The sequence below is a fragment of the Tyto alba genome, unplaced genomic scaffold (assembly GCF_018691265.1).
Source record: "Tyto alba isolate M040663 unplaced genomic scaffold, T.alba_DEE_v4.0 Super-Scaffold_9, whole genome shotgun sequence".
In the NCBI taxonomy this organism is placed as follows: domain Eukaryota; kingdom Metazoa; phylum Chordata; class Aves; order Strigiformes; family Tytonidae; genus Tyto; species Tyto alba.
The window spans coordinates 27,612,416-27,630,961 of record NW_024881330.1 but is presented as its reverse complement, the minus strand read 5'-3'; the positions used below and the strand labels follow the sequence as shown (position 1 = coordinate 27,630,961).

At 39.5% G+C, this 18,546-nt stretch overlaps 1 protein-coding gene across 1 annotated transcript in view; it reads left to right on the top strand.

Moving 5' to 3' along the window:
- Nucleotides 1-18,546, top strand: part of NECAB1 (N-terminal EF-hand calcium binding protein 1) — a 61,801-nt gene that overhangs the window by 20,073 nt on the left and 23,182 nt on the right. The window contains exons 4-5 of the mRNA XM_042786254.1: nt 6,788-6,813; nt 9,177-9,274. Coding sequence (XP_042642188.1) covers nt 6,788-6,813; nt 9,177-9,274 — 124 coding nt within the window. The remainder of the gene's footprint in view (nt 1-6,787; nt 6,814-9,176; nt 9,275-18,546) is intronic.

Sequence of the window (18,546 nt, the reverse complement as noted above, 5' to 3'; positions counted from 1 at the left end):
TTTGTAATTTGTGACTTACAGGGTGAATGAGTTTACAGTTAATTTCCTTGGTAAATCTGTCCCTGATTAATTTTAATGTCAACTCTGATGAGCCAGTGTTTCAGCAGAGGAAGAATCTGTGACAGGGTTAACGGTTCAGTGAACAGGTTTTAGCAACCATTGCAAATGTAAACCTCCCTTTTATCCTTCTCCCTTCCTTCCCCCCCACTCATAACTTTAATGGAAATTGTTTTTGCATAACAGCATTCTCGGGGAAAAGGTGTCAGAAGATAATGAGAAGATTTGGCAAAGTTACAAACTAAGAGCTATGCAGAGGATCCCAAGGGGATTCAGTCTGCAGCACTGCTGGAGAGATAGTGTGATAAATGCTTCACTGATTACTGTCTCATATGAGTCAGTGGGGAATCAGACTTGTTTTTCTCACTTCTCTCATTGGTAAAATGAAGTCCTCAGCCAGAACCTTAGTTACAAGGTAGGAAGGTTGCTAGAGCTACTGAAGCAGACCTGGGGCACAGGCAGCCTCCCAAAGGTAGGGAGGTCCCGTTAAGCCTTCATGTGGGGCACAAGTTAAAGGTAAACTATGCACAACCAGAGATGAGTTTGGTGAGGACCTGAGAGCCTCAGCCATCTGCAGGGCCAAGCTTGTGCTGGGCATTTGGGAGAGTCTGTCATGCTGCATGTACTGCACTTGTAGAGATTGGACTTGGCACTATGGAGAGACAACTACACTTGCATGTGTATGTGTCAGCAGGGTGTCTAAGGCTTCAGCACTGTTGCCCAGGCGTAAGGCATTTAAGATGCTCCCACCTGAGACATGAGCCCAAGGTGGACAGGATGACACAGGAGAAGCATTTGGGGCACGGGTGGTGGGAGAAATGCTGGAGCATCTGAATCAGCACTAGATTCCTATGCTATACCCAATTACTCAGGCTCCTGCTAGCTGGTCTACTGAAAAATCCCCAACTCCACTGAATACACTGGGGATCCTTTGCCTAGCAGGGGAGGTTGGACACCCAGTGCATATATGGCCATCTACATTGAGGACTCAGCCCCAAAGTGAATCCATCTCCCTCCATTAACAGAGCCCTAGCTCCTCCCCTGGGTCAAAAGAGAAATGCTGAGATCATCTGCCCTGATAGCAAACTCCAAAATGATGCCAATTTGATGACTGAGAGCAAGAGGTTGGTTAGCATTATCCTTGCAATCGAGGGAACCCATCTGACTGCATTAACCAATACTGTGCACTGAAACTAAAATGAAATGCATAGAACCACAGTGCTTCCTTCAAGACTCTGGTTGTAAAGACAATAAAGACAAATCCTCCATAGTTTAACAGCGGTCTAAGGATAGTAATTATCTGTGCCTTGGATGGTTTTCTTTTGTTTCAGTTGGAAGGCATATTTTAGTCTCATACTATTGCTGATTTATCACAGTTCAGTACAAGTACACAGAAAGAAATAATGAAGTTCCAACTACAGTGAGGGGAAAAAAAAAAAAAAAAATTATTAAAACCAGCAGGAAACACAGGCAGGCTCTCTAAATAGGTAAACTGCAGGTGAGTAAAAAGTGCTTTTTCTAAATTCAGTAATTACTGAACACAAAAAAATGGAGGAAGAAAATAATACTTTGGGATTTTGACCCGTTTTTTAAAACTAGATCTTTTAGATTAGATAAGAACTTTAGGCATATGGTGCAGCACTGACATCAGAAAAGTGTGTTTGCTATTATTTAAGAGATGTAATTATAGCTATTGGTTTTAACTCTCAGTCTTTTCAAGACAATAGCTACAGAAATCAGTTTGGAAATGAAGTACAGAGAAAAAGATAAGGTACTGGTCAGAATGAGCCGATTATACAGTTTAGTATTTCATGACTGAACAAAAGTTCACTGAGAATGATTTGCACAGTCCTGATGCTAACAGGTCCTCTGGTCAGACAGACGATTTGCAAATAGAGTTGCTTGGAAATTTTCCATATGAATGGTTATTTTTAATGGGAAATTCAGCTTTCTGCTGAAAAAATGAGAATCACACTGGGAATATCAAGCAGTAATGAGCAGCTTCAATTGCATTGACCTAAATGGAGCTGAGCTAGAATGTTTCATTTCACTTGAGTTCTTCAGAAGATAACATTGGCTTCCTAGCAGTGAGCTCGGTGCTTAATGGTAGGTGCAGTTTGAGGGCCCAGTCATTTCCATAATCTGGATTTCCCAGAGAACCACAGCAGTTTTTGTATCTCTATTAACATATGCATTTCAAAGGAGCTTAATAAACCAAAATAAACATTTTATTTTGTGTAACAATAAATAATTTAATCTCAGGGTTTGGTTTTTTTTTTTTTTTTTTAAATCATTCTGGTACAAAACCAGAAGTTGAAATGTTATCATCTTCTATAGGGTGAAAATTCTGAAATCTGTTCCTTGTGGCAAAAGGGCCACCATAATGCTGCCTCTCATCTCCTCGTTTAGGTTGGTATCATTCAGAATCTGCTAAAAAAAAAAAATCATAGCTCTGCAGCCCTTGTACAGTTCTCTACATATTTTAGCATGCACTGAAACTTTTAATAGTATTATTAAGACTCTTTATCAACACAGAGACTGTTATAGCTGGGATGGTTAAGGTGGCTAGCCAGCTATGTATTCATTGTGTCCATGTGAATCATTGCCTAATGCAAAGGACTAGGGGGGTTGTTTTTCAGACAAGTTATTAGTCAGGAAAAAAACCTTTATTTTCTCTCATAGTTCTGCCACATGCAGAGCAGTAAGTGGTGATTCTGAAGATATCACTTGGCCTGGAGCTAAGCATAAGTAAACCAAGCAATTATTTAATGCAGCAAAATATGGGACATTAAAACAGCTGCGACCCCACTGCCCGTGTCAGAGTCCAGAAAGACAAGCAGGCTGTTGCCTTTGAAAGGCCAGAGGGCACACAGTCCAGCTGGCACTGGGGTTGAAGAGACAGTGTCCTCAGGGCAGTGGGAAGTTTGGCTCCCCAGGGACCAGCCCTGGGAGCTCTGTCCCACTTTTGCCCCTTCTTCCTCCTCTCCCCTTTCTGTGGCAAGAGGCCAATGCCTGGGCTTGTCCCAACACCACATCCTACTGATGGCAAAAGGCAGTTTTGCCTCCACTGATAAGAAACCTTGAACAAGCCTGAAAAAAAAGGTCTTCACTGTTGCAAAGGAGCTGTGAAGCAGAATATCCTTAAAATGGAAGCGTACACATAAGATTTTTGAACAACACCCTCTGTAGTGTTGCAGCACTTATCTTGCTGACTTGAAGTGGGATGGTATGCAGTCTTTCTTGTTGCAAAGAGCTTGCAGCTTTTTGGCTGAGATTGTCCATGGATGACTATTCAGTTACCCTTGCACAGTCTAAGTAGCACTTAATTCCTTTCAGTCATAAATTATATGCTTCTACTTAACAATAGGACATACCAGCCTCAAACTTCCCTCCCTAAAACCAAATTTAGCAGAGGCATGTAAATGGGACCCAAAAAAGAGTTGGTTCCAGCCTCTGAAATAAATCTGAGAATGAAGAGAGATCTGAGGAAGAAAGTGTTATCCTTTTCCAGCTATGATAGTCATGGCAATGAATTTCCTAAATTAAGTTAGTTCATAAAGTCTTTCATATAGTATTGGATTCTTCAATAAAATAACTGCTTCAGATGCCAGAGTCCATACTTCATATATAATGCCTGTGCTGAAGAGATGTCATTGCCTCTTCTTGTGGCCCAGGGAAAATATACATATCTTCTGCTGGTACCTCTGCCTAGAAGTGCCTTTCTTATGTGTCAGGTCAGTGGATGGGGCTGTGGATTGGTAGATTCACACCAGTGAATTGGTGGAATAGCTCTGACCTTCCCTCCTCCTTGGCTGGCCCCAGTCCACAGCTGACAGTGCTGGGCAGGACAAGGGTGGGATCACAGCTGCTTTGCACTCCTACATTTTGGACCTCTTCCAGAGGTACCACAAATAGGCACTTTTGTCACAGTTCATTCAAATGAATTTGCTTATGTTTCTGTCACTGAGAAACGGGTATGATCAATTTTTCAATGATCAGGACTGCTCAGTGGAATATTTGTAATAATCCTTTAAAAAAAGCTCATGTTATTAGGTAGAGAACATTTTAGACACAAAGTCAGACATGTAAAAGGATTGTATTTCGTAGTCAGAAAGCAAACCAAGAGCAGAAGTTTAAAAAATTATCGTGCTGACATGCCGTGACTACATTTGGCTGCACCCTCTTCTTTGGGCGCTTGTCGTGAGTGGAGTGCTGGTGCCTGTATGTGAGTCATCCAGCAAATATTGCAAATAACATGTTCAGCACTGCCAGATTATAGGTCTAAGGAGAAGCATCCTTGGCATACATACCCACTGAAATGATGAGCATGTGCCCACTATAAACCTGAGTATTGAGTTGTAGAAACAGCCCTCTGGTGTGCACCTCAATCCTGTACTATTAAATATATTCCAAACTTCTTTGTTTCTGTAGCATCCTGCAGGGAGCTTAAAGTTGTTTGTATACAGAAAAGATATTTACAGGTTTGTTCATGACTGTGTTTGAAGCAGCATGTTATTATTTCTGAAAGAATTAAATAATCAGTGACCCAAATTATAGTTTCCCTACATAGAACAGCATCCCCTTCAAATAGGATGCAAAAAACAATGGAGCCTCAGAGGGTATTCATAACAAAGAAATACTATGAGTATACTAGACCGAAATCCATGCTCTTTATGTCATTTCTATGTTCTGTCACAGGCTTCCTGAAAGCTACTGCACAAATCACTTTGGACAATAATTTTCTTGTTATTCAGGTGCCCAATTCTAACTGAAAATGAATTCAGCATCTAAATAAATACTTTTCCATTTTCACTTGTAGCCATTTGCAGCTGTGTCTCTCCTGTCAGTATGACTAAAAGCAATGTTCTGCTGACACCAATGCTGAAAGCTTCTGCTACAACACTGCTGAGGATACTGCAGAACAACAAGGACCAGAATTGATTTTAATATGAATTTGAAGAGAGTGCGAATTTGACTGGCTAACAATATGAAAGACTCTTTTAAAAACAATTATCAAACTGTACATTAAAATAAATGCAGAAATGTCTTTTTCCAAGAGAAGGCATTAGAGCAGATGATGTGAAGGGGCAGAAAATGCAGGGACAATGAAGAAAGATTAGACATCATAACAGCAAACTCCTGTCATTTAACATCATCATATTCTGTCACTGCTTGTTGACTCAGGCAATTTTCCAGCTTTCAGGGTTTCGGTTTACATTCAAGAAGTAAATGTCTGGACTGTTCCAAAAATGACTGCTGAACTGTAGAAGTGGTTGGTCAGATGTTTGATCACTGATGCCATAGTGATCTGTGGTGAATGGCCTTAAAGAGTCACAGACACTTTTTTCCATCACATAATTTGTTGACCTAAGAGTTAAGTTTCTCAGCTTCAGCACCAACTCTCACAGACTATGAATTTCATTATACCTGCCACCAAGGTCATTGGAAAAATCAGATGCAAGACTCATTTGCAGCCATCCAACTTGGCCTGTTCAAATGCCGATAAGGTCACCTTCAGTTAATAAAAGTTGTAGGAAAATCCCATTTTCATCAGCAATTAAAAGCATTCAGAAGTTTTTATAGCCCTGAGTATGCAAGTCTGTGACAACCCAGGATCCTGCAATTTCTGTCTGTTTCTCTCCCTCATGAAATAAAACCCAGATGTATGGAAGTTAGCATTGGTGAAAGGCCCTTTAGGATAATACTGTGTCATCATTTTATTAAAAGGTCAATAAAAAAATCTTATTAAAAAGATAAGTGAAAAAATCCTAAGTGCAATCAGCCGTTCAATATTCACCCCTCAGCAAGATTTGAAAAGGACATTCATGTTTAAGTTTCTTTAATAACCAGTTTCTTCTCCTTGGAAGAAAGTCAATATGCTAACTTTCAGAACTGATCTGTAGGTCAGCTGTTTTGTCTTTTGACTATTAAAGCCTCAGAGAGAAAAAATGGCTTAAGAGTTGATCAAGATGAAATCTGTTTCAAATGAACAGTTTTGAATTGTATAGAATACTTGCATACATTTATGTATTTATATAAATTTATCACAGGAATATGGAAATACAGTTATATTTTTCATATCACTAATTTTGCTGAAGTTAGTACTGGTAAAATGGGGTTTTGGGCCAGGAAGCCTTAGAAATTATGTGTGCTGATGAGTTATGTCTGGTTTTATCTTCCTACTGTACTGTCTCTCCCATGGAGCACTATTGCACAGTGAGGATCGCGAATAGGAAAAAGTTATTGGGTTTTCTCTCATTTAGGATGGAAGGCTAAGCTCTCAGAGCCATGCTGTCCAGCACGACAGACAGGAGTACAGGCAGAAAGGTGGCGGTGGGGAAAAATCTGGTGTTTAGAATTATTTCTGCCAGCACTAGGACCAAATGAGTAAAGCCTGAGGAGCAGTGACTCTGCACTGCGATGCACAAGGGCTGGGCGAGGACCTCCAAAGAGGGTTGTCAGTGAGTAGGAAGGTGCCAGTGGGAACAGGATCGAGAAGGGAGGCTGCACCTGCAGCCAGCTTCAGAGAGGCTGCAGCACAGCTACAGCCTTTGGCTTAGGGCAAGCTCCCTAATGCCGCAGAGCACGGGCCAGGCACTCTCACCTCCCGCTGCAGCCCAGGCAGGGAGGCTTCCTATCCCAGTCAGGCTAATCTTTGAGATGTACTATTTACCAAATCAACAACAAACATTGCTAAGCTTGCTAACCTTCTATACTTTTATCTTTTCAGCAATCTTGACACAGAAGAGCTCTGCGGTAAGTTCCTTTTCAGGCAAGAACATAATCTATGCCTGTGGCAACCCTGTGCAAGTAAACATACCATGATTTTTTTTTTTTTTTCTGTTTAATCTTTGTAACCTAAACAGAAAATAATTTCCATTGGAAGAACCTCTGGAAAAATGCAAGTGGCTCAATCTTTTCAGACTCTATCATCTATTACACACAGAAATTACTCTGGACATATTTTTCCTAATCAATAGTTCACATTCTCTGAGCTTTAAGATCTTCTCTGATGTAAAGATAGGTAGATAACTTTAATCTTATTTCCCTTTCATGTGAGATATTTTTTTCTAGTTATTTTATCACTTCCAGAGATGTGAGTGCTTTGACAATTTTCCAAGAGATTATTATATTAGTACCCCACTGGACAAAAATTCATTACTTTCCTCCAACTTGAGTCAGTGAGAACAGCAGTTTGACAAGTTCTATTATCCTTCATCACAAACAACTCCTGCAAGGCCTAGAATTTGGCCCAGTTACCCCTTTCTATATCACACTCTGGGATGTGAGTCATCTCCCCAAAAGAGTTTGCTCTCCAGCTAACCTTATGGGACCTGATTTAGGAGTGCTGCTTGCAGCAGAAAACAATTCACAGAAAATGTCTGCAAGTCTTCCTGTAAAACATTAAAAAAATAGTTATATTTGTCAAAACAAGCCTATTTCTGAGGGGAAAAATGGTTGCCTGATAAATTTTCCAACAGCCAACAATCAAGGACCTATAAAAGTCAAAAATACTATCAAGTTGAATACCAACTCACTTACTCACCCACAGAATAACTCTATCCACAGCCAGGAACCCACTGAGAAGCACCTCAGCCTGTGGCTTATAAATGTGACAAGAGACTCAGCTGAAGTGAATTGGTGGTTAAGCACCTGGTCCAAATTATATAAAACTGGTCAAGGAAAACAGGTGGTTTTGTTCCACAAGGGATTTACTGCTGTTGAAGTTTCATTGGAGTTTGCTCAGCACCTGACCCCACTAGCTGCCTCAGGCTGGCCAGAGAGCTAAGGGGGGTGTCAGCCTGGCACTTGCTCTGTTTTCCATCTGGTTTGGTTAAATATGGGCTTCTTCAGCTGCCTTTTGAATCTTTCTTAGGTTGCCACAAGGGTGTTTCTCATCTGTGAATCTAGTACTGAGTTTACTCAGCACATGTTTAAGCTAGTGATTATATAGCTCTTTCTGTGGTGTCTCAGTTGTCATCAGAAATGAAGCTTCACTTCCAGGATACTAATTCACAGTACATTTTCATTCTAAAGCATTTTATTCAACCTCTCAGCAATACCAGGTTATATTGCAATGTTCCCGAAACCTCATGCTTTCATGACTCCTTTGAGAAGCTCATGCTGACCTCTTAAAAGCCTCAAAATATTACTATTCATTATTTCAAAAGCTCCTATCTAATCTTGTTCTTCCCGTTTGCCATTTAGATGTTTTTCATGCTCTTCCAGGTCATCTGATGTTTAAATGCCTTAACACAGTCTCTAGCTTTAACATCATCTTCCTTTCTTTCTCACGCTTTTTCTTTCCTGTGCCTCCCTTCACTGTATTTTATTGCATCAACCAAATGGGAACTTGGGTCATGATTTCCCAGGTTTGCCTCTTTCTCTCACTGTAATCCCTCTGATTGAGTTATGCCCCCTGATTTTATATCAGCTTCATGTTAAAATGCCCTTTGCTTTGAACAGATATGCAAGGACATCCTGCAATTTATATTATTTCCATGATTTTTGATGAAAATATTTTGCATGCATCGTGTTTGTTAAAAATATAACCACACTACCTGGGACTAGAAGCTTATCTGGCCAACTCATTGTCTGTTTTTTGTTCAGAGAGAAGCAACCAGTCTCAGCTGACCCCAACTCACAACAGCCCCCACTTGACCTTACTCATATAGGGGCTTTACCAGAATTATTCATTTTTGTATCAATATAATCAGATTTAGTAGATATACACATGAAAACATTACTTCCTGCTAGTAGCTGTAGACTATTAGACTGAAAATCCAGTTTAGAAAGAACATGTAGACATTTAGTAAATACTGGTTTCAGCTCTCAAACAGACATTTTAAATTTTTGTCAATTTGGCAACTCATTTATTGAAATAAAATGTTTTGAAACACTGATTTTGTTATTTTTAAGTACTCCAGGAATGATTTTGAGGGAAAATAATACAAAATTTAAAAAGAAAATCAACTTTTTCATTGTAACTCTTGTTCATTTCATATATTCAGATAATTAATAATACCATAACTGAATTCAGACTTGATAAAATTTATATTTAATGAAATATTGATTTTTCAGGTCATTAATAGGTGACATGGGTTTTCTTCTTCTTTTAGAATATTTTTCCCAGCACTTAGGAGAGTATGAAAACGTTTTATCTGTCTTGGAAGACTTAAACATAACCATATTGAAGGCAATGGACAAAACAAAGAAAGTAAGTAAAAATTGTGAAATCTTCTTTACCTTGTATGTTTTGTTTATTTGAACATGTATCCAGTATTTTTCTTATCTAGATAAAGTTACTAATTCATATTTAAGATCTTCCACATATACATGTTTGTAGCAAAGGTCTGTAGGAAAATGATTGTCAAAATGATTGAGTATCAAAGCTGTAAAGCTCTGTCTGCAAAGTACTACAGTTTGGATATAACCACAATTGTCTTTCCCAATGATCTGAAGAATGTTCTTCATATTGTTGTACTGAGAGCGGGTTTCATGTCCTGTGCCAAATGTGGGTAAGTATTGTCAGTATTTTTGGAAATTTGGAAATAGTCTGAATTAAAAAAAAAAAAAATCAAGTTTTTTAAGTAGAAAACATGTTAATATAAAGATGCTAAGGACTTAAACTATATTAATGACTAACATTAAATTAGGTAGGCAAGAGTCATCTGGAGACATACCGGGGAGCTGTATTTATGTTATTGTTAAATGTAGATTCCAGGATAGTTTAAGAAGATTGAAAAGGGCTATAATAGCTCTCCCTGTGTTCCCTGAAGCTGAACCCCAATACCCTCATGTATATAAAACTATCCTTTAGGCAGCAGCTGTGTGTCCTAAAACACAACTGACCAATGTAAAACACTTGAAAGTATTTCTGATAGTAACAACAGAAGACGTAGAAATTCGGGTTGAGTGAAACCTCCTGACCAAGAACAAGATTTCATTTCCATTTTAGGCATTTTAAACAAAAGCAGAATTCAGACTCTGAGGTGTTAGGGCTGTTGCCCACCAGCGCAGCAAGAGCACATTCACCCGGAGGAAGGAGATGTTTCTCAGGCGGAGAAGCTCAGTTTCTCCATCCGTCTGTCTGACGGGGGATGTAGCTGTGCTGCAGGACATGCTAGGTGGCCAATTCACTTGGCACCCAATTCATTATGGTCATACCCGCTCGTATGTTCAGATCTGCTTGTTCATACCACATCCCAGCTAGATGTCTGATCAAAAAATGCATCAAGACATTGGGTAATATGCTTCTTTTCCCTGGCTAAACAGTTAAATATTCTGTGCAAGGTGGAACAGCTTCAAAAGGGGAGGGAAAGCACAAACCAGGGAAGGAAGTGAACCAACATCCTCCAAACCTGGCCCTAGACCTCCACCACAAGATTACTCACTTGAAGGCGAGCTGTCAAGAACAGAAATATCAGCCAAAAGTATTCAGTGAGTTCCTGTGGGGTGAAAAAAAAATACAACCCAACAACTGTTTTTTTCAGTCAATCAATGGAGAGATCAATGGGGAGAAAGCTGTGCTTCTGTAGCAAAGCTGTTATCTTTTGGCATTCGGGTGTTTGCAAGAGTGTAGTACTCATACATTTTACATAAACTGCCAAAATGAAAACGCAAAAGTGTAGCTTATTTATTTGGAGCTTGAGCCAGTAAGCTGAATGTCTCTCCAGCCATGCTGTGCATCTCCCATTCCTAATGAAGTGAATGTGCACTGACTCACAGCCTCATTGAGCTGGACACTAAAAAGCAACAGATCAGTTTATTCTATCTATGCATAATGTTTTTTAAAAATGAGCCCTGTGTATAAACTACTGCTGAAGGGCAGGACGTCATCTGATGACTACTGAAAGTAAATAGAAGATGGCATTTAAGAATTACTTCAGAAGTTAATTACAAGGAGGAGTCCCAGTAGACCAATCCAAGTCGTAAGAAGTAATTATTAGCTTGATTAGAAAAATGGATAAGAAAATCTGTAATAATAATAAGGGTTAATTTGTCTGCTTGAAGAGCTCATTTAAAAAATAACCAAACCACAGTTTCTTTGAATTTTCCTTTCCTGGTTGAAGCTTCAAGATTAATGGGTTTTTTCTCTTTCAGGAATATTCCAAATGACTATTCATTAGAGATGGTAGAACTAGAGCAAGGCTGACACTGGAAAAAATATTTTTAATTCCAATTAGTAGAAACAAGAGTGTGAACATCATTGAGTGCATGCCACTTCAGGAAGGCAGCTCATTCAGTCTTAAATATTTTTGGGGAAAAATTAACAACTTGGTACTTCATTCATTTTATTTATCCAGTTTAGAGACAAATAAACAAACACAACTCAGTCCTTCCTATAGAAAATCCCTGCTTCCCTACCAATTCAGGTAGCCTGTACTCAATAGGTACTTTGCACATGTCATGGTTTAGGCCTGGTTGGCAGCCAACCACAATGCAGCAGCTCTCTCTCCCTTCCCCTCCGGCAATGAGAAGGGACAGAGAGCCAGGCTTGGGGTTCGAGATAGGACTGGGATGGGGAAAAGTTCCCCTTTATGATCACGAGCAAGAGGCAGACTCGTTAGGGGAAGAAAAAAAGAACATACATTTATTACAGACACTAACAACACATAACAGAGTAGGACAGTGAGAAGCATTGCCACATCTTGAGAACACCTTCCCCCCACCCCTCCCTTCTTCCCAGGCTCAGCTCTGCTCCCGATATCTCTACCTCCTCCCCCAGTGGCGCAGAGGCAGGGAATGGGGGGTGCAGTCAGTGCTGCCACTTCCCTCATCTTCGGTGAGGGGAGTGTCCGGAACTTGTTCCCCCCTGCTCCATCGTGGTCCCCCTCTCACAGGAGACAGTCCTCCACAAACTTTCTCCAACATGAATTCCTCCCATGGGCCGCAGCGTTCCCCACACTGCTCCGTCATGGGTCACTAACTTCCTCCGACTGGATTCTCTCCCACGGCTGCAGCCCTTCCCGAGCTGCTCCGGCTTGGGACTCCCCCGCATGCTGCAATCCTCCCAGCACTGAATTACAGCAGCGGGGCTACCTTTTTCCATGAGACCCCGGCCTTCTTCGGGCACAGAACCTTGATCAGTCGAGCAGGAGCAACAGGCCACACATCAATGTCTGCTCCACCGCAGATCTTCATGGGTGGCAGGGGGGGGCCGCCCTGCCGTCTCACCACAGGATACAGGGGGGTCTCTGCTCCGGCACACCTCCCCCCTCCTTTCTTCCTCCGTTCCTCCACTGACCTTGGTGTTCATGCAGCTGCAGCAACTCCTCCTCACAAGTCCCACTGCCCGTCACCACGTCCCTTCTTAAATACGTTATTGCAGAGGAGCAGCTGATTGGCTCAATTTCCCAAACAGAAGTGGAGCTGACTTAGAGCTGGGGGAGCTTCGAGAAGCTTCTCACAGGGGGCCACCCCGATAGCCCCCTCCCCTGCCACCAAAAAACCCCACCATTCACTCAACCCAGGACAGCACGAGAGGCAGCTGTGGAATTGGAGACCTAGAAAAATTGTTCAGCTTTAGTTTCCAAGGAAACCCTGGAGAAGGAAGATGTGTCAGTCTTCAATGAAAAGCTGAACAGTGAATCAGCATGTCTGAAAAATATAAAAACCTAATCTATAAACCCTCCTTATTCCAGATATAGACAGAACTAGAGATTAAAACCCCCTAAAACGTAGAGTTTAATAGACTTTTCTTTACTTTTTGGCATATGTTAATGTAAGTTTGATAACACCAAAGTGTGTGGCATTATTTGACTCCTAAGTGCAAGTCCAGTACACAAGTGTGCCCCAAGTAGATTTTGCACATATCTTGTTCTTTTAATTCATGATCAGTTTTGAAAATAACATGCATTAATGAATAAATACCTTGGATTTTACTTGCAAATGTTCCTAACCTGTTCAGCCTTTAGTCAGAAAGATCTCCTACCAAGAGCAACTGGAGTTTGATTTGGCTGCAGACTCCTGGATTTGAACCAAGGTCAACAATGGTGTCCTCGTCACTCCGAATTATTTCCATGTGTAAATATTTTTAACCCAACATATTAGCAGATAAACTGACTCCTGCAAGGTAATTGTAGCATAATTTCTGTGTACTTTATTGCCCTCTGTGGCTTGAAAGGGTTGTCAGCACAGCTTGCTTGAAGTGAGCTTTTCTCCAGTCTTCCAGTCTTGTGCTATCTGAAAGTGAAAATATCAAGTCACCTACTGGAGTAAATATTCCCGTGTGTTAGCAGGTTCAAGAAACTTTGAAACCAGACTTCCTTTCGCCATTCTGGGGACAGATCCCTCAAGCCTAACCAAGCTAAATAGTACCTGGGAAAAGGGGAAACTCTTGGTGGCGTAGGAGTGGTCCATGCTCCGTCGCTTGAAGAGAAGGGTGCTAAGCTAAAAATGCAGATAATTAGATATAGCAAAGGCTATCTTTCAGCAGGGAAAAGACTGAGTTGTATTTACAAACAACATACTCTTAATACAAAAGACATCTTACCAAAGGATGCTGGGGAAGCTACAGCCCTTCTGTTTTGATGCTGGTCTCTTGTGTTTTATCCTTACACAAGGAAGGAAAACATTTATCTGAGGATTTTTAGAGGGACCTGTGGCATTTGATGTTTGATAACTTCTCTCTGTAGGATGGAGAGTCTGCATGAGCTGCTTTTACAGCAGTGGTGAGGACAGATTAATCATTGGTGTCAGTTGTTTTTCTTGTACCTGCCAGGTTGATATTTTCCTGATCAAAGTACAAGCTGGGATAGTTCTGTTTATCATGTTTCTTCTTCATCTTATGTACAGGAAACATTAAAAATTAAAGACTCAACTAAAGTACAAATGCATTGGAAGGCTTGTTTCTCTAAACCTTTTTTTTCTGACATTTTTTATAACAAAACACAGAAGCATATTTAATTAAAATATTTAATGTTAACTTTTTTTATTACCCAAATAAGCATAACATTTTCAGCAAGATGCATTTTTTTTACATTCCGTAGCTTGCAGTCACATATAAATACAACAAAGAGAAACAGTGCAACCTGCAGCACAGAAAATAAAATCTGTCACTGAGTAATGATGTAGATAGATAAAAATAGACTAGTTTTTTTAAGGTGCTTGACATCTTGCTTCTATTGACTTGTGAATATTGAAAATCAGAAACTTACAGACTAAAGAACGTGTCTTCCTTAAGTTATCAAGCCATAAAATTGTTGTTATTCAGTAAGAACAAGTTTTGCTCTATCATTTTTATTTCTGGTATTGCCGTAGTTTATTGCAAATGCAACCTGCTAATGGTGGTGAAATAATTCTGTACTCGGTAAACTAGCAAAAGCTCATTTAGGCATCAAAAATGTCATTTTCATATGAAATTAAGTTGATGATATAGAATTATTCAGGGGTTTAAACAGGCATCTAGTGGTATTTTAGAAAACCTGTGGTATTCAGGGATGTCCAAGATACTTTCACAGGTCTGAGAAACAGCACACAGGACCTCTAGGAGACCCAGGGGCAGGATGAGTCCCCCTTCTGAGGCAGCAGCTGAACACCAGGTGAGTCTCTGTAGGGCACCAGACTCCAGTTTAGGTACCTGAACAGCTCTGTGGTCTCCAAAGTGTTTCTCCCAGAGGAAGAGCTGGTGGTGGCTTACCCTGATCTGTCAGTGCCTTTTACCGAAGTCATAACACCCATTTGAAGTTCACTTTTTTTTTTTTTTTTTTTTTTTTTTTCACCAGCTGAAGAGCACTCTCCTCTTCTCTTGCCTCCTGTCTTCTCTTTAGACAACATTACAGGGTCATTTCCCAGCCAGGATATGTGCCCGTGTGTCCCCACTAGCACCCACACAGTGAAGGCTGCTTCCTCGGCAGAGTGGCAATAACTGCCCATGCAGTTGGGTTTTTTTCCTTGCAAATGCAGAGTCTGTGCAGCAGTCACAAGGGCCACCATGTGAGCTGTCTCAAAGGTGAATTAGGACCACTATACCCTTGGTAAAAGTTATCCAACCTCCAGCAACAAAAAACTCCATATCTAAGCTGTTTCTTAGATTATATTGGTTATCTTTAGTAGACCATATATTTTAATTTCAAAAGTAAATAGTCCAATAGATTCTTTTTTTTTTTTTTTTTAAAAAAAAAAAAAAAAAGTAAACTGAAACTGGCTTTTATAGTTACCAGTTCTTATAAGATTAAACTTTGATCCAGTGAGTAAGAGTGGAGCTTGACCCTATATAACTTTATATCTGAAATGCAAATCCAATAATTATAATGCAACAGCAACCTCCTGGATGGACTGGGGCAGGACTTTTGTACGGGCCAATAGAAAACATTTATGAGCAGCAAAATAATATATTCAAATCTGAAGAAAAGGGAACATCAAAATAACCAAGAGGGACTGTCAGCGAAGTAGGAAATTGTTTAAACAATTATTGAAAATTCCCCCTTAATCTGTTGTTCTCTGTTGTATTTTCATCATCCTTATTTCATTGTTCTCATTCCATTTCTTTACATCTCTTTTCTTCCTCAAAAGTACAGCCAAATCTTTCTTCCACAGATGAAAGCCAGAAGGTACTTTGGCTAGACAAGTTAATGTACACTTTTTCAAAACTGAATCAAGAGAGCAATGACCTTCTGAGTGCACACTCCTCCTGTAAATACAGAGATACAGTTCTTCTTTTGGAGACAAAAGCACTGCAGACTGCCATGGAAACGGATGGCAGACAACTTAGAAAATGAGGGATGGGCCACTACAAATTTTCTCCTTTTCAGCCTCTGTAAAGTCTCATGTTCTTAGCTTTGAAGGAACTTGCTTCCCTCCTTTGCAACTATTTTATGAAGGACACCAAATGATCTGTCTGTGATAGCTGGGGACCAGACTCGGTGAACTAGCAAACACCACTTAAGCAGCAGTAACCATGACTGGTTTATACCCAGCGTTTAAATATGCAAAACACAGACTTATTATGTTTAGGATGGAAATGAAAGATAATTCTTATTCAGTAGAGCAATAAAATTCTGGAATAGCCTTCCAAGCATGTGGGGGCAAAAAATCCTAACTACTTTTTAAACATTGCTTGCAAAAACATAGAAAGGGGAGTGTGTGGTGTGTAACAGCAACATGCTGAATTCAGTGACTGTCTAATTCTTTGCTCCTATGAAATCATTCATTTTTCTGCTTTGCTCAAAAAAACCCCAAAGCTAAGTGAAGTCAATGCAGCCTTGTTATTACTGGAAAACTTCTTGAACAGTCTAAAAATAGGAACCAGTCAGAGAGAAGATTATAGGAGCTGAAAGAGTAACACAGGGGCATGGAATTTAGTTACTGATGGTGCATTTATAGTCGTTATGTAAATCACTGCACTCTGGAGGGTTGATACCCATTACAGACTAGAATACCTAGATTTTTTTAATTGCATGTTTGAGTAATAGTAACAGTAGTGATTATGTAAATTATATTGCAAAACAAAATAACTGCAAAAAAAAAGATAGACAAGCACATGTCAACAACAGTTCCACACATAACGTTCCGTTTGAGCAAAAATGAAGTTTTAAATTGTTCTGTTTCATTTTTTTTTCTCTCAAAATTTGTGTTAAATTGACTGGCCCCACTTTTTGCACATGATTAGATTTTATTAACAGTTTCCACAGAATCTAGTCTTGTTTGCTTTGAAATTGCACTTTTTATAAAAGCACCTTTAGCAGAATGAATGTAATGAATAGTTGCTGCCAAAGAATAGCTTAAGGCAGGTATTACTCAGTTTATCCTGATTATTAATTTTCATGCATTGGCTTTGAACCAAGTTAATTTGTTCCTTGCATTCATCACTAAAGTTTTTTTTCAGGTCAGCCTCAGTCTAAAATGACATAGCCATCTCCCATATTGATGTTTTAAAGTGGACAAAATAACCAGATTCCACTGGAAATGAGAATCCAGAGTAAAAAGGAGTTACTGATTTTATTATTCCTGATAAAGAAATATAAATCTATTTAGGATGAAGATTGCATAAAAAACCTGAAGGCACACAGGTGAAGTTCAAGGGATAAAGAGCAGCAGTGGTACATACTGCAGCATGCAATGATCAATACTGTAAGCCAATTGACAAAAATACTGCAATGTAATGTATTTCTTAACTGCACACAGTTAATTCTTCCTCTATATTTGATTGCTTCAGGCTGTCTTTTAATGGTGGTTAACTCTATTGCACTAGTTTATTTGGATATACACTGTATCTCCTTCCATTACAGTGAGTACGGGTTTTGATTCTCATAATTTTTAAAAGATGTAAGATGCTGATTAAAAGTTCATTGTTGAAGAGAGTTTCATGAAGAGTGAGTACTTTCTGAATTCCACATCAGAAAACATCCTGTCAGAATATTTATCATCCAGCTCATCAAGCAAATTTCAGACTCAGGATTTGTCTTTGCATTAATGGTGTGTTTTCACATCTTATCAGCTATCTTCAGGTACCTTCAGTGGCTAGGCACCACTTGCATGGATGTCATAAGTTAATACCATGGAGGGGAATTAGGGTTAAAAGATTTGCTGTAAATTCATGCTGTTCACAGAGGAGCTGAAGGGAGAGACAAAGCTGGAAAACCAATAAAAGATTTGGCTGCCTGCAGATGAGGCATTAGGTGCCCTGCACTGCCAGTGCCCAGCCTCAAAAATACAAAATTGAATGGAGAAAAAAAGCATCCTACCTTTCTGGGCAGATGTTGGATATGCTGCAGCAAAAAATGCATTAATTGTTGGGCCAAAAGAACATAAAAAAGATTCTCCTAGTGAAAAAATAGTTCCATTTTTCATTCTAAGAAAAAATGGGAAAAATTTCAAAATTTCATACATACCGTTCATTCAAAGAAATGACAGGTATAGTGCCACTCCCACTTTCATTTCTCACAGGCATTTCATTCAGCTCTAATGTTAGACAAAATATACCTCTCTAAAATATTAAGTGTTCAACATGAGATCTATGAACTGAGAGAGGATTCTAAAGCAATTGTTGAACAGAGTCCTAAAGACTGGACCTTCTTGACTGAACTCTGAAGAATTGTCTAAGGTTTTTCAGTTAAAAATAGAACAAAAAAGTGGAGTAAAGCAGGATCCTTCTGTGCATTTTGGTGTTGTTTAAATTTCAAAGCTTTATCAGCTTAAAATTTTGGTGGGAGTTTTTCAACAAGTCCTTTCTAAGTAATCAGAACTCATCAAAGGAATAAAAAGTAGTAACATCAAAATATCAGAGCAATAAATGACTTTGTTAGTAAGCTCCAGCTTAAGCTTTTAAGAACTGTTCCTATTTGCAGGCATAATTGTTTGTCATATTCTACTTTTTCTAGCTAAAATAGCTATACAACTGATTAAACACAGTCTGTGAATTCCTAAAAAGAACCATTCGAACATTTTTTCTTTCGACCATGGATGACTTGAACCAAATTCCTTGAGTTGTTTTTTTGCCATTCCTTAATTTCTGATGAGACAGACTTGCCAGTGGTTAGAACTGAA